The following is a 20546-nucleotide window of genomic DNA, read 5'->3' on the forward strand; positions in this document are numbered from 1 at the left end:
CCAATACATTTATATGTTTTTCACTTGGGAAATTGATTTTTATTATTATTATTGAAGTTAGCAGCGTCTATAGGAAACGAAATTTTTCATTTTTGTTTCTTTTTTTAAAAATAATAAAAAAAAGTAAGAAAACAATATCAATAAGAGTAACGATCATTAAGTATAAAAATAAATAACTTAGAAAACAAATCAATGGAGAAAAAAATTGATTGGTTATCATTATCATTGATTGTAAATTGGTGAAAAGCACCAGTTAATCAAAGCTAACAATCCCTTTTCACATTGGTATTGGAATGATCCAGGAGAAAAAATGTCCTACTGTTGAAAATGTGCTAGGTGTATTATTCGATTTCTATTATGATGATGATGATGATGATATTGTTATTCAATATCATCTGCTATAGTTGTTTGAGTATGTGAATGATGTGCTGAATCATTTATTGTGGATGTTGGAGATGATGAATTGCCATCCAATTTAATTGACGGCCAACATTGATGCCCATTTTTCAAAACTGCTTTTGTATTATGCTTTTTGATCTTAATTAAACCATTATTCAATGGCGATGATTGAGTTGGTGGTGGTGAAAATATCAGCGACATTGATGATGAATTGGATCGATTATTAGATGATGAAGATGAAGTGGATGATGGCGATGATGATAATGAACTATGGAATTCATTATCTTTAGTTTGCCCATTGGCAATGACTGCGGCACAAGCTGATTGTGAACGTTGATTAAAATGTTGTTGTTCATCGGAAATGAATATTGGATTTTTGGAAATTACCGAATTTTCGATATTTCCATCATTACAATCATTTTGTTCTTCTTCAGGAATGGATAATTTATCTGGCATCGATACAATACTGCCACTTTTCAACCGAGAATTATTTAATTTAAGTGTTTGATTATTATTGTTATTCGAGAAAGTTATATTCATCGATTTTAGGGATGTTGCAGTCAATGCGGTAGTTGTCGTATCAATATCGGATGATGTTGAATATGGTTCAATCATAATGATTTGTTTATCATTACAATTTCCACTGCTATTACAATCACCATTTTTAACAATCGTTGCTGATGTTTCATCATTAGCCATCATCATCATCATCATTGAAGTATTTGATATTGTTGATGGATTTTTGATCGAATTACCATTGGCTACATTATTATTGATATTGCTTCCAACATAGTTATTGTTTTTATCATTATCATTTGTTTCAGTGACCATTGCCGTGATTATTTGACCATCGGTACTAGCTGCACTTGGCCTTGTAGAATGATGCCACTGTTTGTGCATTTCATGACTATTACTTCGATGATGATGGTTATGATGATGATAATGATGATGATGATAACGACGATGATGATGAGCTACTGGCATATTGAACACCAAAGATCGATGTCCGCCGCACATGACCGTTTCACGTGTATTTTTTTCAGGTTTTAGCAATGCAATATACATCTATGAACATTTTTTTAAATAAAACAAAAAATAGATAACAATTATGCTGTCCTTCACCATAATATAAAGAATATATTTACCTTAGGCACGAATAGGCAGCATAATTGTACGGCACCAGACACACTCAACAATGATGATAAAGTAATAGCCCGTAATGGAGTGGTTATCGAAAGCATCACATATAACGGAAGGAATGCAAACCAAACGACACATGTTGTATAATTGGTGAATGTTATATATCGTGCTTCGTTAAAACCTTCCGGACATTTTCGTGTCTTAAATGCATAAACCGTACAAAAACCGATCAATATGAATGGATAAATAAGACTAATCAAATAGTTAAGATGATCAGATCCGCTACAGATGAGCAATGCAATCTCGCGATTAGAATATACTAATTTTGTATCAGGTGGTGTATGAAAGAACCAGAATATGTTGATTAGTATCTGCACTGATATCAGTAAAGAAGTGATAACCAATTGTGATTGTGGTGAGGTAAATTTGGGCCGTTGACAACTACGATGTGTGAATATGCGGCTAATACGATTTGTTTTGGTAACTATGGCCGCATAGCATATGGTATAACAAAATCCAAGAAAAAATCGAGTCAATCCGCATGTTAATGGTGTAGGTTTGGCCAATATTACAAAGGTAACGGCAAATGAAAGAAATATACCAGCCAAATGTAGATTACTTAATTCACGGCCACTAGCTTTCATGATTGGCGTTTCAGCATAATAGAAAAAGACAATCCACGTGCCTATAGTAGCTAACATGCCAGCAATGGCAAATATAATCGATGATATGGTCCACCATTCGGTCCAACTAAGATAAATGGTGGGAACTAAATGACATTTCGTTTTATTCACATCCGGTAACGTTCCCAATGGACATTCTTCACAATGAAATTCATCCAATAAATATTGATATTGCGAACAATTCGTACATAGCCAACAACATGTATCACCTTCAAGCTGAAGTTTTGCCTGACCCTTTGAACATGGTTCTGAACAAAATGATTCTGGAAATCGATTCATATCATGCTTGAATTGCAATAATTCCATTTCTAATTTCAATCGTGCTCTATTGTCATTTTCGCTAACTATATTTATATTGAATGAAAATCAAATCAAATTTGTTTCAAAATAATTCATTATCAATTTCACTTACTCATATAGTTTCCAACTGGACGCCATTGATATGTGCCATTAGAAAGACGTTGAAAATTGACAATTGTATAACGAGGTGGTGCATCACCATTTTTTTGAAAACGAAATAACCGTCCTCCTTCATCTAATTAGTGGTTGATTGATGGTTTTGTTTGGAATGATTATATGAAATAAAAATTCATTATTATTTTATAATGATCAACGGATTATCAATTAACTCTAACCTCGAAATTGTACTTTTCTTAGTTGTTCAATTATATATTCACCACTGATGATCAACTCTTTCATCTCATCACATAATCCAGCTGTACCATTACAAACTTTCTGATGAATTTGATTCAATGTCATTGCAAATGAATAGAATGCATCACGGACAAAATGTAATGATGGTGATTGTTGAAGGTGTTGATGATGTTGATGTTTAGTTACATCTAACTTTAACGATTGATTACAGAAGACCATTTCGGGCGATTCTTTTGATTCTGATTCTGAATCCGTTGAAGATGTTGTCGTACCACCATCACCATTTATATTATCCGATGATTCATCAATCATTAGCTTACATCTGAAATGACGTTCCCAGAATTCTCGAAACCATGGATTCAATTGATCACGTTCGGGTGGATAGTCTGGACGTAATGAACGAAAATAATCGGCAAAACCATTTAGTGGATAATGTAATGGTGTCACAGAAATGGTTCCTTCGACCACCGGTTCAAGGCCATGTACAACAAAATCACGACAACACCAAGCATCTGATGCAATCCAAATAAAACGATCTAAACGGCCACCATTTTTATTCAAACGACGTTTTGCTGCTTTCATTATTTTTCTGGCTACATGTGAATCCGTGTAAACAATAACCACTGAAAAAAAATTAAATTAGAAAAAATTTTGATAACAATTATAAATCAATATATATAAAAAAATCAAATGCTAAACTAAACGTATGAATGAATGGTTATGATCAACAATCAATCATCAATGATGACAGCAATAATAATTTGAAACAAATTGAATTTTATATACCGGAAAATATACGTCAACATAAAAAATTGTTTGTTTATTTTTTGCGATCATCACGAATTGAATGAAATTAGAATAATTTATTATTATACTTATGTTCCAAGAAGTTTCAAGAAGATGATTGTTCGATAATCGTATCAATCATTCAATGTTTAGGAAGAAATTTTTTTTTTCTGAATAAATTATTACTTAGTTATCGATTACATAACTAAAATCAAGCTGAGTACTCAAAATTTTTTTTTGTTAAAATAAGAATTCTATTGTGTTATGCAACGTGGTTTGAAATGGTCGCTCTTTGTGTGATATCTGATGGAATACTTGAAGTTTTTTTTTCATTTTTCAAGTTAGCTCCCAAATGTCGATCAAAGTAGTTAGTGTTTTTTTTTTTTTTTTGATTTATGGCCATGCTCAAGGGAAAGATTTTGATATTCTGACCCGAATTCCATTGAATATATTTAGTTTTAATGATGCTTGGTTTCGTTTCTGGTGAATAAAAAATAGAATAGTTTTTTTTTGCTATCAAATGAATCACAAAGATATATTCAAGTAAGATGATGCTATTCTTTTTTTTGTTGTTGTTGAACCATTACCAAAACAACCAAGCATAATCCTTAAAAAAAATTGTAATTGGAAATGGGTTTACCAAACATGCTATTATTTTTCCAACCAAATTCTGTTGTTAGTATCAAGTTTTCCTTTTTGCTTTGAATTCAATCATCATTTCAGAAAAACATTGAAACTTTCCTAGAATCAAGGAAAAAAAATAGAAGAAAATTCTTTTGAACAATTGTCTTGTTCTTGTTGGAATCTGCCATTTTTTTGCATTGTATGGTTCTATGGCCATAGATTTTGGTTGTCTCAGAAAAAAATGACTATTGCCTCATATATACATACCTCTAGCATTTATTTTATGCATCAATGTTGTTATCAAATTATCATAATCGATTTGTCGAAAACGTTCAACATTGATTGCCTGTGGTGATGATAGACATATATTATAACGTGCAGCTGCTGTTGTCAATAGATCATAGCCATTATTGCCATATTCTGTATCCGAATAAACAACTGATACGTATGTCCAATTGAATTTTCTATTTGAACAAAATGGAAATAAAAGAAAATTTCAATCAATGAATTTTTCTATATTATCATATTTCATCAAATCATCTAACTATTATTAGATGTATGGAAAAAATATACAGCTACACAATTTTGTTGTCATTTCAAATATATTTAGAAAAATATTTAAATTAACACGTATTGTGTTCATATGTCATTGCCTTTTTTTTCGATATATTACTTGAGACAACAATTTAACAACATAAACGTCATATAAATCATATACATAAGTACAAAAACAAACATTTAAACCAAATGCATAATACTTTATTTTGTTCGGTGAAAAAAAAAACCAGGCTACCAGATATTTGAGACATATTCGTTGCCATGATTTTTCGTTTCAAATCGTATATCGTTCTATAAATTATTAATAATCTGGAAACTGTTAATGACTAATGCTTTGTACAAACACACAAAAAAAACAAAGAATTTATGCAGCAAAAAAAGGACATAATTTTTCGATTATAATAATAAATGGCACACTATTTCATCGATAAACTATTGCAATTGAATTTGTTTTGAAAATACTTTTTTTTCAAATTTCGTGTGAAAAATTCTTCTTATTTGTTTTGTTTTTTTTCCTGAAATGTTTGATGAACATTCTATTCTTTTTCTAAAAGGAAAGCGTCACCAAAAATAACATGAAATTCATGAAGTGAAGAGGCATGCAATTGTATCACTGGAGAGATTAGTTGTTTCAACTTTCATTATGATGTTGTATTGTTGTTTGTTGATGTTTTAAATGTAAATCTAAAAAATAAATCTTGTTTGATTAGCTTCTTTTATTTTTAATTACAAATTAATGTTATTTGCTCCTTTTTTTGTGGGGTAATCCTTGACAAATATTAGAATTTGTCGTCATTATCTCCATAATCAATTTCTATTGAACAAAGATAAAAAAAAATAATTTCTATAATAAATTTCCATTAAATATTGATTGCACAATTTCGTGCGTGTGTGTGTGTGTGAACTTTTTGCAAACTATGTTAAGGGTTCATTATTGTGATTTCTTCTATATAGAAATAGGCTAAAAGAATAAAACAAATTTTTCTTTCCATTCACATCCTTATTCCTATATTCTCACCCATGTACATTGAATTTCGGATCCAAATATAGTGAGTATTATTATTATTGTTTCCAAGGGAAATATTAATTATATGTAGCGTCTTGGTTGACTACATAGCTATGTGTGTGTGTGTGTGTGTGTGTGTGTGTGACGTGGTAACGTCAATTACTTTTTTTTTTGGTACAGAAATACAACTGTCATGTAATACTCGATTTTACCAGAATAAACAAACAAAAAATACTTAAGAAGAAAAAAGATTTCTTAAGAAATGACAAAATGTGATGAAATGAACATAATGAAAATGTATCCCAGACCTTTAGACCTAGTTATTCTTTTTCCGTAACCACTGTATATGTATAATGAAAACAATCAAAATGCAACTGGGAAATATCATTTGTTCATCACACATAAATACATGATCATATTTGCTTTTTTTCCCGAATATTCATTTTCATGCATGAATTCTGCTTCATTTTTTTTTGTTATGCAACAAAATATATGTCTATTTTGACAATCATAATTAACATCTTTTTAATCATGTCTTGCTCTAGTACTAGATTCTTTTTTTTACTTTGTTTCAATTCTTGTTTGAATTCTAGCAGGATCATTTAGTTTTTATTTAGCACAACACAACATTAACAAAGTGTTCTGAGACAATGGAAATTCTATATCATCATTAAATATTAGCTGCAATCACAATCCAAATCATTTGTGGTTTTAGCATAATAGAATGCCGGTTTTTTTCATCATCATCATCAAGAGAATCAAACCAATTGTCATTAGTGTCTTACTTTAACTATGTTCAAGGTTTGATTTTGAGTAAATCAAAAACAAAACAAAAACCACAAAGGAACAATCATTTGAAATATTACGTAAAATAAAGAAAAATTAATGAAATCGATCAATAAGAAAAAAAAACAACGTCAACCTCTTTTTTTTTGCCACAAGAGAATTGATCTCAATGTTTGAATCAAAAAAGAAAAAAAATCGAAAAGAATTGATCCATATAACATTGAATCGAATTGATCTCTCCGGAAACACATCATCAAGTATTGTGAACATCAATGTATCACTTTTTGTTCATCACAAAAAGAACTGTGTGATCATAATAGATTTATCTGGAAAGTAATAACAATTTTTATCTTGGAAAATGTCTACAATATATAACATAACATTTGTGTTTATGTGTTTGGATCGACTTGAAAACAGATGATAATAATTATATGTGTGAATGAATATAAAAATGTGAGAATCAAAGAAAATGATTCTATTAGTAACCAATGGCTGTTTTCAATTTTATGATTACAACTTTGGGAAATGTTTATTGATTTTTTTTCTTCATTCGATCTTTCTCCATTCTATAGCCAATACGTTTACTGTTGTAATTTTTGTACAATAAAATCATTCTTTTTCATAGCATATAATAAACAGAATAAATTTCATAAAATTCAATTCATTCTTGTTATCATACAAGTTATTATTTTATAGTCAATTGTTCTGTATTAACAAGAAAAAAATAAAATAAAATAATTGTCAAAAGTTTTACATTATCGGCCAAACAAGATTAAAAGAAACTTTTGCCATTTTAATTGAAATTTTTTTTTTTTGACATCCATTCACTATTCAATTGGTATTGTCCATGTTTCGAATAATATTGATTATAACTTTGAAAAAATAATCCTAGCGGATATTATTTTAGCCACACAATATTTTCAATATAACAACAATTATGATTATTACTCGGTCGACATCAAAAAAAAATTGATCCCATCACTTAATAATCAAAAATAAAAAAGTTTTTCGGCTTCAAACACCGAAAAAAGCATACACAAGTGGCAATCGATCAATGGCCTAGAATCTATGATGTCCATCTACCAAAAAAAAAAAAAAAAAAAAAAATGGATTTGTCGTCGCTTGTCGTATCGAATTTGAATTGAAATCAATCAGGTTATAAAGCTATATATATCTGAAATGTGTGTATGTGTTTGTTTGTGAGTCAATTTAGTTCAAGAATAAATTGATTCTCATTCATTTTGTTAATGTATTGTAGTTGTTGTTTTTTTTGTTCGGCAAATTGGAATCTCAATTTTGTGAATCGAGTTTGACATCAGAATCAATACCTATTGTTCTATTTTAATGATGAATAATGACACGGAAAAATGTCATTGGCCCTGTATTGTGTAAATTAAACAAACAAACACACACACACACACACACACACACACGATCTTTTCATCGGAAATTCATTTGTGAATATTAGTCAATGAACTACATTATACATAACACATGAATATTGAATATGAGTTCGACATCAAAAATAGAAGAATAGAAAATGAACAATATACTTGCCTCAGTATATCGATAATGGCATCCACTTGATTTGTATCCGAAGGTACAGTACGCAAAAAATATTGATAAAGTCTCTCATCCGACAATGTTGAACTGGTTGACATATACGATACTTGTGGTATATGGAAAAGCCGTAATAAATTCGCTAATTGTAACGATACTTCACTTGATTGACCACCAATTATACCAACAATACGATCTAATTCACCATTTTTGTACAAAGCTGCCGTTTGATCTTGGCAATGAAATTCCGGTCGAATGAGGCGACGATTTGAACGAGCCACAAAACTCTGTAATTATCCGGATGAATGGCATGATGTTTGCATCAGTGCATTTTTATGTATAAAAACAAATATTTACGGAAATAGGAGAAAGTTGCAAGAATGAAAATGAAAATGAGAGAACGAAAAAACAAAAAACAACATTAGAAAATAATTTGCCTGCAATTTCAAATATTGGATTTAATGTAATAACACATATTCACTAGTTGAAATCAATCATCGACATCAATCGGCTAACCTTTATAAAATCAATAGTCTGTTCCAAGGCATGATGTGGTGAATCACATGAATCAACAGCCAATGCTCCCAAACGTATTCCAGGTAATATCTATTGATCATGTTATATACACAAAAAAAAATAAATGAATTATTGAAAATTAATAATTTTCATCTAGATTATTATTCTTCTAGATGAATATTCTAAATATATACTGTTTGTTTGTTCATGTGTTTCAAAAAATTCGTCACATTCATCATATCATAGGATTAAATCACAAATTCTAAATTGTGTATGATACAGAATTATTAGAAATGATAATGATGATAGAATGTTGACGTTTGTAAAAAATTAAAAAAACTGATGAAAACAAAATTAATTTCATGAAATCTAAACGTGTGACGATAATCAAAAAAAAAGAACATTTGTTTCCACAACCATTCGCGGATTTATTTTGGGATTTCCTATTAGTTTTTTTTTCAATTTTCATTTAGGATTTTTCAAACAAATATATTCAAATGAAAATTGAAATTGTAACATTTCGAAAAAAATGACAATTTCATTTAAATAGAGAAAAGCAAGAGATATTCAATAATCCAGCCAAAGAATTGATTAAAATAATAATGAAAAAAAAAAATAAAATTTTTAAATTCCAAACAAATAAATTTTAAAACTGACAACCAATGAATTCCAATTTCAATGAAAACATTGAATTATCCAACAATATCGGATTTCCAAACAAAGTTCACAGAATATTCGTCTATGCTAATGTCACTGATAAAAAGCACGAAATAATACCCTTAAGCAAATTTAATTTAAAAACATGTCTTTTATAAATTAAATTCTTATATATATAGGAAATGATGATTTTGAATCATTAGTTTTTTTTAATAACATATTTAAATTCATAAAGAATTTTTCAACGATATCAAAATCTAAAAATAAGTTTTAACTGGTAAATTTATTCAATAAAGAGCGGCTAAATTTGGTTTCTGTTTGAATTTTTTTTCTGGTCTGTAAAATCGAATCGTCGTTTGTTTGTGTTTGTTTTTTGAATCATGATCATATATGAAAAATGGAGAGAGAAAGAGAGAAAAAACATGAATTTGGCAAATGATGAAAAGAAAATCTAATTGAATTTTGTTTTTTAAAAATTTGTTTTTTATTCTTGTGTGTGATTCTCTCTATTATACTGTTGTTATTCTTAAACAAAAATTAAAAATAAATAAGCCAAAATAATCATTATGTGTGTGTGTGTGTGTGGGTGTGCGTTCTTGCGTATGATTGATGAACAAGATCGTAATCGATCAATTTTTGCATTCAAATCATAACCACCAATTGACTCTAGAAAAAAAATAGAATCGAATCGAATCAATTTATCAAAAATGTTTGTTGAACAATGTTCGACGTCGATATTTATTTCCTTGAACTGATTCTGATTTGTTTAGTTGTTGTGTTATAATTTCTGCTAAAAAATTCTCCTAAAATGACCGTAATGGCATTTCATACGAAAATTATGGATTTAGTTGATTTAGTTCAACAGCGACAACAAAATTTGTACAAAAAAAATTTTTGGTCATTTTTCAGGGGAAAAAAATGTTTCAAAATATGTAATTAGGCTAATATTCTTTAAAGAATTTTTTTTCATCATTTTTCAGGATTCAGGAATGAAAGAAAAAAAGTTTTCGGCATATTAAAAGTTCTATAATACAGAGTTTTAATTATAAACAAACTTTCACCCCATTGATACAGGAATTTATTCCGGCTCATTTAATACATTTTGATGATTTAATAATTTAATTTTTTTTTTGGTTCGCTTCTTTCAAAATAATTAAAGTATGTCTTGCATGTTGAAATATTCAAGACTGCAAGACCTTGAATTTTTTTTTTTGAGCAACTCAAACTGATGTCGATAATATCCTCATAAGATATTCCCTTGTTGGTTTTGTGTGTGTGTGTCGATACACATCGTCATCAAATTGTTATTCTCACTAATTTCATTCTCAAAATTTTTTTAACGAGCTGTTGAGACGAATGTTTTTTATGGGTTCAACAAAAAAAAATCTATGCCGAAATTCTAAAAATTTCTGGTTTACTAGATTGGTTGAGTAGAAAATTATTGGGCAACGACCAAAACAACAATAACAACAACAACGACGACGACAACGACAATATTTTCCCATAGGAATTCTGTAGTTGACATAATTTATTTTGTCTATTTTTCATATATTCTCTTTGTCTCTTTTATGAACCATTTCACATTGTAATCTTTCCGATTGTGTGTCCAGGATGTTTGATTTTTTTTTCTCCGGTATAGAAATCTCTGCTTATCATATTTCATTGTCATCTGTTTTTCTTTCATATGGCTCTGTAATTTTATGTCAACAACAATGAAACAAACAAACAATTCAGTTAACAAAAAAATAAACAGCAAATTTTTAACTAACTCAAAAAAAAAAATTTACTGAATGTATCCAATATATGAATAACTTACATTAGGATCATTATTGATTCGATCCAGAACATAAATCATTGCTTCCAATTGTTGAATACCTTCGGTCTTTGTTGCATAGAATTGTAATGAATTATACATACGAGATATGTAAATAGAAAAGAAAGTTTTAGATTAAAAAAAATTTCTTCCTATCGGATCATCATACCTGCAAAATTCCACATGAATAATTTGTTGTATCATGTTGATGGATAGGGAATACAGCACCCAACATAATATCTCCAGGATATTCAGCCATTCGATTTGTTTGTTTTTGCTGTTTAGACAGGTCATCATTGATTGATTGAAGTAATAATCTTGTTGTTTGTTTCAATTCAATCATCATTGTATTGTCATAACAATTGCCCATTAAAAATGATGATGATGTTATTATCATCAAATATATGAAAATAATGTTTCCGAAATGAAATTTGTTTCTCACATTCATCATCAATACTTTTGATTATTACAAAAATCTTATATATTATTGTATAGTTCATGATTTGCGCAATAAATCAATGATGATAGCCATAAATTAAATGGATTATTTGATGATAACGATATGATGAAAGTGGCCAACGGAAAATCACTCCAATCAAATATGAAACATTTGTGACGATTACAACTATTAATTGATTTGTGGTGATACATAATTTCAAAATTGATAATGATATTTCATTAAAATGGATAACATTGATTCAAGGACTGAAATATTGAAAATAATTGAACGGAATAAAAGTAAAAATATTTATTATTATGAAGCCTATCAAGTGCTGAATCAAATCAACAACAACAACAACAATTCAATGAAAAACACATAAACAAATATTAATCATCACATTTAAATGAAGCAAAATAATAAATGTGAAACATGTCATAGTATATTAATATAATCAACCAGAATCATTGACAATGACAAAAAGATGAATCAGGTATGTAAACAAAGGCTATCATCGGGTAACAATGATAAATCGGCCGTCCAATCTAGCCTATATTTTTTTTGATTGAATCTTCCTTGTGGAAGGGTCAATAACGCATTTTCACCATTTTTAGGTTTCCAACCCCACCCATTTCCGCTAGAGCCATACACGCCGCTTTTCTTCAAATTGATCCTGAACAGCCGCCACTTGGAATATTTTTGTGAAACTTCGAACAATTATACGTCGCACCACAAGGTACAAGAATCCTGTCATATGAACTTTATACCTCTAGTCTCTAGAGGTCAAAGGGCAAAAAATTGTCACTCCTAACAACGAAGAGGTATTACAAAAATGACTTTTTTTAAAAAAAAATATTCCATTTTTCTCTCAATTCTGAAATTTTGATCAAAATCCAATTAATGGAAAATAGTTTTCCGGCCCAAAAACCACCAAAAAAACGACCAAGATAGCTGTTCCGTTTCCTGAACAGCCGTGTACACACCATGTATTAACATTATGAATTCCTATGTAAGAAATAGCTATGCGATATATATATATGCATATGTTATAACATATAACATTTCATGTACAGCTATTTGCCACTTGTTACGTAGACCTAGTGTTCAGGATAATTCCGCCACTCGTATGACCGTCTTTGATCGGAAGACGATAGTGATCTGGATTAGTCATGATTTTTCAAATATTGTATATATAACTGCAGTTATTTTTTTAATATGAAGTTGTACATTTTCTTTCCTTTTCCTGTTTATTTTCATCATTGATTTTTTTGCAATAAATAGATGAATCATGCTTTATTCTTTTTGTTTAAAAAAAATATATTTAAAAATAAAGATATACTATCGGTTGTTCTGTAGTAGATCATTCATAATGAATGATATACTATATGATGGCGTGTACACGGCTGTTCAGGAAACGGAACAGCTATCTTGGTCGATTTTTTGGTGGTTTTTGGGTCGGAAAACTATTTTCCATTAATTGGATTTTGATCAAAATTTCAGAATTGAGAGAAAAATGGAATATTTTTTTTAAAAAAAAGTCATTTTTGTAATACCTCTTCGTTGTTAGGAGTGACAATTTTTTGCCCTTTGACCTCTAGAGACTAGAGGTATAAAGTTCATATGTCAGGATTCTTGTACCTTGTGGTGCGACGTATAATTGTTCGAAGTTTCACGAAAATATTCCAAGTGGCGGCTGTTCAGGATCAATTTGAAGAAAAGCGGCGTGTATGGCTATAGCGGAAGTGGGTGGGGTTGGAAACCTAAAAATGGTGAAAATGCGTTATTGACCCTTCCACGAGGAAGATTCAATCAAAAAAAATATAGGCTAGATTGGACGGCCGATTTTTCTATGTTACCCGATGATAGCCTTTATATTATCACACACTTCACAGTTCACAATTCACATCACAAACACGCACACAAAAAAAACTAATGTTAAAAATCATAAAATTCGTTTGGTTATTTTTGGCGCCACCGAGCAAATAATGACGTTAATGGTGTTAGATGTGTTTTGGTCCACATTCATACTTTTGATCATTACTGGTCGAATATGTATGAAACGATGAGACTGTCATCTTCTGAAAATTCCTGTTTTTCATCATTGATTTGATCCAGAATAAATATTTTGTTCATCTCTATTTTCAATGCTACTACGATTAATGTGAAATTCCTTTCAACTCTAGTATTAATAAACTTTGTATATGTGTGTGCAAAGTTAGTTAGAAAAATGTTCGGTATGTCTATGAAATGTATTTTTTTTTCTATACTATGGCGCTGGCGCCATTTCGAAAATTTCACAATGATGATTCTTATTATTGCCTTCGTCGTCATGCCCAAATGATAGTTTATGTGGCAGTTGGCCATCCTTTTTGTAGGATTCGATCTCGATTTACAATTTCTTTACTCAATTGATTTATAAACAGAGTCAATTATTATCATCAAAAGTTATATTGATTCAAAAAAAAAAAAAAAATGAGAATCTGAAACCACTGAAAACAATATATATTCAAGTCTTTTTTTTTATTTATTATTTCAATCAACTTTTCATATGTCTAAAATTTTCGACAGACTATTTTTGGAAAATCATGACTTTCTAGTTTTTTTTGCTTGAAGAATTTCGCGTTCGATGAAATTCGATTCGATAAATCAATACGTTAAACTTGTTTTTTTGTTCTCTTAAATATTGAATTATTATTAAATGACATACACATTGTTTCAAAAGAATCATTTTGATCAATGACATCATCATCATTGTTCAGCTTACTTTATTCGATTCTGTATATCAAAATATTATCATCAATTTTTATCTAAAAACAAAAATAAAAATCAGATTTTTGCTAATGAAAACATTGAAAGTTATAAGCATTCAACATTATGTATGAGTATGAACAACAGCATAAAAAAAATTATAACCTAATTATCATTAAGAAAAAAATTATTAACCATAATTTTACTAAGAGTAATACATTCACAAAATTCAAAAACAAAAACAAAAACTGTCATCAAAACGATGATGACGCCAAACCAGAAAATACATACATTCAATTTATGGAAAGGATTGCAGAAATATTTGTGAAACCATAAATAATCAGAGAAAAAATGGCAAAGCAGAGAGAATGGATCAGATCGATAAATCATTTTTTTTCTTCATTCGAAAATTCTGTTTTCTGGATCTTTCTTTTTTTGAGTTCTTATTTTTCATTCTATCAATGCAGATATGTGTCTCTGTTTTTTTCTTTATATTTCCTCATATTCGAACATACAAATGACACATATTTGGACGAATGTCATAATTAAAACCTTGATGTTTAGCATGGCAAAAGTACTTGGTACACAGTATTAAAAAAAATGAATTTTTTTGTCATTTTTTTTATTAAGCTTGATAAAAGATTGTTCCTCCTGGTATCGCAGGATGTGGTGTTGTTCCCATTGGAGACATTAATGGTAATTTCATTGTTGGTGATGGTTGTTGTGGTAATGGAAGAATTCCTGTAAATTTTACTTGTGGCTGCTGTGCCATAGGGTTTTGTGTTTCTCCAATTATCATTGGAACTCCTGTTCCTATTGTTCCGGTAGTAGGTTGAAATGGTGATTGAATTGTGGCTGGAGCATATGTGGTTATGGTAGGTTGCATTTGTGGTTTAAATATTTGCTGTGGTTGATGTCGTGCATGTATAGCCAGAAGCATTCGTATTAGTTCTTCTTCGGCTTTCCATCTGACCTTTTTGGGCATAGCGAAAAACCGAAAGCATAGAATCAAGCTTAGCATTACACTACACATAGTCATTCCGAGCAAAAATACTGACAGAAATTTTATGATAATTGAAAAATATCATTATTATACTTACAATATCCAGCAGTGGTTATTTCCGGCATTCTTCAAGATTTCTATTTTCAACTCAATTCAATGATTAACTACAATTTTACGTCTTTATTTGAGTTCAAGTTTTATTTAATTAAAAAATTCGATTCTAAATTAAGCGCCAATATATTGTATGTTGGAACAGTTTCTGGAACACATTCTCTATGAATGGCCACTTGCTTTGATTCTGTCAACAATGTTTTGTTTCAATATTGAGAATCTAAAATAAAAATTATTTTTTGTTATAAAATTATTCAATCCATTCTAGTCATTCAATTTTTTTTTCAAACCTTTTATTGATGGACCAGAATAAATTAAATATCATCGATCGAAAAAAGAGAATGAACCTTGGAAAACCTTTTACTTCAAACTTCACGATTATCATTGAAAGCATCATCAATGACAAATACAATAATGAATCCAAGAATCATTGAAAAATTGAATCGAATAAAATATTATTTTGCATCACGTACATCATCTTACGATGACATTTGGAACATTTGTTATCGTCTTTCGGATGAGATTCAAGAACAAGTATTGGATGTGTTCATATTGACATTGTGAGATGAATTGTGTTTATATAAGCTGTTAATAATTTGAATTTTTAATTTTTACAGTATAGATCATTGGGATAAAGAATTGGAACGTCATGTTTTACTCTGTGAACGTAGTCTTATTCTGATGGATTTTGATTTTGTACATCTTGAGATTCGGCAATTATTCATCTATGATTATTCTCGTTTCAATTCAATACGTATCGGTCCATTAATTTATCCACAAATGGCATTAAATTGGTACGTTAAAATTAAATTTGGAAGAGTATTTCTCGATAACTTTTTGTTTACAATTTGGTTCCATTATCAGCTCTAGTCATCGATCCAAATACGCCATACGATTTCAATGGGACTCTCACAAGCCGTTAAACTATCGTGACTATTGGAATCCATGGTCCAAAGAAATACCTTGGATCACATTAGCTCAACATCCATTAGTCTATTATATTGATGATTTATTGAGCGAACAATGCGTTGACAATGATGATCAAAATTGTTCTTCACTTATTGAAGATCAATATTTCACCGAAGAATATCTTCAACAAATTCGACGTCGTTTTTCCATTGAAACCTTTCACGATAAATTATTGGAAATTTTGAATTCGTTCCAAGTACAATCTACTCTTAACTATCCACAGCTATCGAGCTATCGATTGATTTTACCATCCAATCTAAATAATGATGATGAGAGTCAGCAATCGATGTTGAACATGGTGCTAGAGGATGCTATCCGACGTAATGTATTGATTGAAATGTATCATCCATCTGATCAATCTCTTACTATCATACATTATGCCTGTATAATGTGTGATAATTATTTCAATATACCGGCTATGTTATTTAATCGCATCAATCTTGGCTATTATCGTCTTCGTTTATTTTGAGAAAAAAATATTTATCTTATTATGTTGAAACTACTCTATTTATTTATTTATTTAATCACTAAATATGAGTGTTGATAATGAATACTGAAAAAAAAATCTTAATTCATTTTGCTAATAACATGAATAGTAATATATTTACAAAATTGGTGTCTGTCACGATAGTATTCTAATCGAGCATATCAATCTCTTTCACTATGAATGAACCTGTTGCTGGTGGATCTCTTGCCAAACGTATTAATGCTTTGATTAGACTTTTGACCAATTCACGTTGTTGTTTCATTAATCGAGCTCTCAATTCCCATGGTTTGAAATAGCCATCATTGAAATTGGGAACATTTTGACCAAGATTTCCATCCAATACACGGCCATTTGGCAATTGAACGATGTCTCCAAGTATGTCTAAGCCTCCATGTTTGGTCACTAATCGTCGTTGAGCCTCGTGCCAATATTTGCCCGGTATTTTTTTCCTGTTAATGAAATTAATTATTAAATTAGAATGCTAACAATGTTACTTGTTTGTTCTAATATGAAGGACGGGCACTTGTAAATTTCAATTGGATATGTGGGAAAATTTTGAAACCTATTCAAATTCAATCATTGGACGATCAAAGAAATCAACATTCAAAAAACAACCAAAAAAACACAAACGGAAACGTCGTTGTGCGTCTCCGACAACTCAACGGCGAAGAGAATTGGAAAATAAAATCGATAAATTGATTGATCAAGATTTAGAAGAATTTCGAAAGATACCAAAAGAACAACTACGAAAATTCATGGCTGGATTGTATCCTGATAAACTACAAGAAACACCTTATCAGGAAAGCCGATTCGAAGAAATTCAAAAGCATTATATCAATCCTGTACGAGATATGATACAATCATCATTGGAATCTGCAGGTAAATTATTCAATCAATTAAATCAAGCTCCACAGGAAAAATCTTCTGATGCAGAAGATGAGGAAAGTACCGAAGAAGAAATAGAACAGAATAGTGAAGATAATAATGAAGAGGAAGAAGAAGTGGAACAACAAGACGACGAAGACAATAAACAAAAACTAGATATTCAAGTGACAAATAATGATAAGGAAATTTTTGAAAAACAACCAGCTCAACCAAGCGTCACTATAACAAAAACACTTCATATATCTGATCGAACAATTAACAATGATCAATCGGGTAAAGTGACAGTGAATTTATCCGAAATGAATAGAATGATAGAAAGCATTGAGAAAATGTCAATGATGGTTGATATAAATCAAAAAAAGTTGGACGAATTGCCAAAAAAATTTCAAAAACAAAGTAAATAAATAAAACATCTTGATTTCGAACATTATACTTACTTTTTATACAACACTATCGGATGATAATGATGATGTCTGACTTTTTTATATGGAAATGGTGGTTGATAAATGTTTGAATAATGTCCAGCAATTTGTTTCAATGAATGTGGCACAGCTTGTGGTGATTCTGGATACATTTTATGATATTTAGGTTTTTTATGCGTATAATGTTTTGCTGATTCTTGTACTTCGGCTTCGGCAATTGCTGCTAATGTATTGGGAGAAGCATGTTCCTTTATTAACGGTAAATATTTGGCTGTATCGACTACAACGAATTTAGTTTTAGGTTGAGATTTTTTCGATTTACTTGGTTTAGCACATGTTAATATGCTGTGATTCATGAGGATGATGATATAAAAGCCAAAGATGAAAAACCATATTGATGGCACTTTTAATTTCTGTTGAGATCTTCGTAGAATGAACATTTCAATTGTTGAAATTTTTCAAAACAACCAACTCTATACGATGATGATGAACACAACAAAAAAAATATGTTCATTGGAATCGGATCGATAAATGTTTATTTGATGATGATGACGATGATATAGTTGTAAGAAATTTTGAAACAAAACTAATTTCATATGCGGAAAACATATTTCAAATAACCAGATATATCGTATACGGATGAATGATCATTTGGTTTACCATTCGAAGCTTCTAAGAGAAATAAAGAGGAGTAGAGTGTGTGGTAACGTGATAAAAACAATTATAATCAGGATATAATGGTAAATAAACATTTTTTTCCATTCAACCAATTTGAGAGTTTTCAAGTGAAAAGGAAAACACCGAAACTATGGACCAAATTAAAGAGAAAAAAATTGAAAAACATTCTGATATGATCTGAATGTGTGAGAGGTGGTATTTTATCGAATAGATCATATGAAAGTGTGTGTGTGTGTGTTTCAACTTAAATCTTATTCGGGGTTCGACAATCATCTATCAATTTGGATTTAGTAATTTATAACCGACTTTTTCAGCATTTTAAATGATTATATATAAATAGTACATGTCAAGATGTATGTGTCAATCCACTTGTTGATTTCTCTCCAAATATTGATCACATTATTATTCAGGAGAAAAAAAAATTCATTAGCCAATGCTTAAATGGCTGCCGTTTTGAAATAGCGCGGCAACCCTTCGCTTTACTTCCGTTATCTCACTAAATTATTCATCATGATTATGACGGAAAAGTTTTCATGATTAGTCTGACGGTTTTTACTTTTTCTTTTTTTCAGATAGAAAATTATCTTTGAGTTGTGACGACAATCTATTTTTGATAATTTTTTTTTTAGTTGAAATCGAAAGTAAGCAGCTTTATCACTGTTTATATCCCAAGTCTAGGTTATATTAGGAAATTTTTTTTGGGGGGAAAACTTACTGCTGAATTTAGAAATGATATATTGATGACTGATTTTGACTACTTTTATTTTTACCAAGAAAAAAATATTCATCAATCTTAAAGGAAAAAACATTAATTTTGGAACAATATATGAATGGATAAATAAATATGTTTGGGCATAGATTTAAGCCATTTATTTCGAAAAATTTTCTGATTGATAATTGTTAAAAAATTTGAAAAGGCATTTTTTTGAATTTTTTTTTATTGTAAAATTTAAAATATCATTCGATCGGGTGACAGAGAGAGAGAGAGACATACATTATTTGATATAATGGAATAAATTCAGATGATGGACTTAATTCCAATTTCACTATCATCTGAATCGTCTCCAATAAGAATTGACGCATTATTTGGTTTAGACTTTTCGTCTAAGATGCTTAAATTGTTTATCTTTTTCCTTATCGAATTTGCTATTAGCAATTATTATTAGATTGAATTGTTTTGGTAGCAATCGGTTAACATATCTCTTTCACAATACAACTTTGATATATTTTATTAATCATTGATGTAAAACTTTCTCTTCAAGTCCTCAGACAAGTAGATAGGCAGATTGTATGATGATGTTATCGTAAATGTTGTTGAGTATTGATCATTCATAATTTCATTATTATTCAACATCATCATAGTGATTGTCTTTCAAGTGTTTCCGTAAATTTCTTTCATATTAATAAATTCTACCACATTTATCAATTGGGCAATAATATTGTTTTTTTTTTATGTTTGCATTTGAAATGCTCTACACATGTATCTCTCCGTTGGAATTCTTTTCCACAGCCAACACTTGGGCATACATGTGTTCCTTTCTCTTTATTCCATCCGAATAAATTTCATTGGTTGGTATTTTGAGCGAATTGATTAGTTTTTAAAATTCTGTAACATCAACGGT

General features: G+C 29.8%; 5 protein-coding genes across 5 annotated transcripts; 2 read left to right on the plus strand and 3 right to left on the minus strand.

Annotated features, from left to right (window-relative positions):
• Positions 1–16: 16 nt before the first annotated feature.
• Positions 17–13685, minus strand: LOC124494458 (metabotropic glutamate receptor 2). Its single transcript, XM_075729252.1, has 10 exons — positions 13489–13685; positions 11352–12129; positions 11186–11251; positions 8713–8802; positions 8194–8483; positions 4554–4750; positions 2858–3499; positions 2635–2757; positions 1545–2566; positions 17–1464 (listed from the first exon to the last, which is right to left on the minus strand). The coding sequence occupies exons 2-10, from the start codon at positions 11631–11633 to the stop codon at positions 382–384; spliced, it is 3795 nt and encodes a 1264-aa protein (XP_075585367.1). The 5' UTR covers positions 11634–12129; positions 13489–13685; the 3' UTR covers positions 17–381.
• Positions 13686–13768: 83 nt separating this feature from the next.
• Positions 13769–16951, plus strand: LOC124495317 (uncharacterized). Its single transcript, XM_047058676.2, has 4 exons — positions 13769–13855; positions 15792–16043; positions 16101–16277; positions 16348–16951. Exons 2-4 carry the CDS (start codon positions 15883–15885, stop codon positions 16919–16921), a joined length of 912 nt encoding a protein of 303 aa, XP_046914632.1. The 5' UTR covers positions 13769–13855; positions 15792–15882; the 3' UTR covers positions 16922–16951.
• Positions 14856–15530, minus strand: LOC124495320 (uncharacterized). The gene is made up of 2 exons (XM_047058680.2): positions 15470–15530; positions 14856–15422 (listed from the first exon to the last, which is right to left on the minus strand). The coding sequence occupies exons 1-2, from the start codon at positions 15495–15497 to the stop codon at positions 14995–14997; spliced, it is 456 nt and encodes a 151-aa protein (XP_046914636.1). The 5' UTR covers positions 15498–15530; the 3' UTR covers positions 14856–14994.
• Positions 16912–18892, minus strand: LOC124495318 (uncharacterized). The gene is made up of 2 exons (XM_047058677.2): positions 18262–18892; positions 16912–17388 (listed from the first exon to the last, which is right to left on the minus strand). The coding sequence occupies exons 1-2, from the start codon at positions 18684–18686 to the stop codon at positions 17088–17090; spliced, it is 726 nt and encodes a 241-aa protein (XP_046914633.1). The 5' UTR covers positions 18687–18892; the 3' UTR covers positions 16912–17087.
• LOC142597390 (uncharacterized) lies at positions 17395–18242 on the plus strand. Its single transcript, XM_075729254.1, has one exon. The coding sequence runs from the start codon at positions 17482–17484 to the stop codon at positions 18226–18228; it is 747 nt and encodes a 248-aa protein (XP_075585369.1). The 5' UTR covers positions 17395–17481; the 3' UTR covers positions 18229–18242.
• Positions 18893–20546: the final 1654 nt, after the last annotated feature.

This window comes from Dermatophagoides farinae, chromosome 3 (genome assembly GCF_024713945.1).
Source record: "Dermatophagoides farinae isolate YC_2012a chromosome 3, ASM2471394v1, whole genome shotgun sequence".
NCBI lineage: Eukaryota > Metazoa > Arthropoda > Arachnida > Sarcoptiformes > Pyroglyphidae > Dermatophagoides > Dermatophagoides farinae.

What these genes read in the sequence shown, in the direction of transcription:
- LOC124494458 (XM_075729252.1), bottom strand. Translation starts at nt 11,633, where the DNA reads ATGATGAATGTGAGAAACAAATTTCATTTCGGAAACATTATTTTCATA. An exon ending in AAGAAAAGTACAATTTCGAG is followed by an intron (nt 2,758 to 2,857) that starts GTTAGAGTTAAT and finishes ACCACTAATTAG; the next exon opens with ATGAAGGAGGACGGTTATTT. An exon ending in TCCAGTTGGAAACTATATGA is followed by an intron (nt 2,567 to 2,634) that starts GTAAGTGAAATT and finishes ATATAAATATAG; the next exon opens with TTAGCGAAAATGACAATAGA.
- LOC124495320 (XM_047058680.2), bottom strand. Translation starts at nt 15,497, where the DNA reads ATGCCGGAAATAACCACTGCTGGATATT. An exon ending in AATAACCACTGCTGGATATT is followed by an intron (nt 15,423 to 15,469) that starts GTAAGTATAATA and finishes AATTTCTGTCAG; the next exon opens with TATTTTTGCTCGGAATGACT.
- LOC124495317 (XM_047058676.2), top strand. Translation starts at nt 15,883, where the DNA reads ATGACAAATACAATAATGAATCCAAGAATCATTGAAAAATTGAATCGA. An exon ending in GATGTGTTCATATTGACATT is followed by an intron (nt 16,044 to 16,100) that starts GTGAGATGAATT and finishes TAATTTTTACAG; the next exon opens with TATAGATCATTGGGATAAAG. An exon ending in CCACAAATGGCATTAAATTG is followed by an intron (nt 16,278 to 16,347) that starts GTACGTTAAAAT and finishes TTCCATTATCAG; the next exon opens with CTCTAGTCATCGATCCAAAT.
- LOC142597390 (XM_075729254.1), top strand. Translation starts at nt 17,482, where the DNA reads ATGTGGGAAAATTTTGAAACCTATTCAAATTCAATCATTGGACGATCA.
- LOC124495318 (XM_047058677.2), bottom strand. Translation starts at nt 18,686, where the DNA reads ATGTTCATTCTACGAAGATCTCAACAGAAATTAAAAGTGCCATCAATA. An exon ending in CCGATAGTGTTGTATAAAAA is followed by an intron (nt 17,389 to 18,261) that starts GTAAGTATAATG and finishes TTTCATTAACAG; the next exon opens with GAAAAAAATACCGGGCAAAT.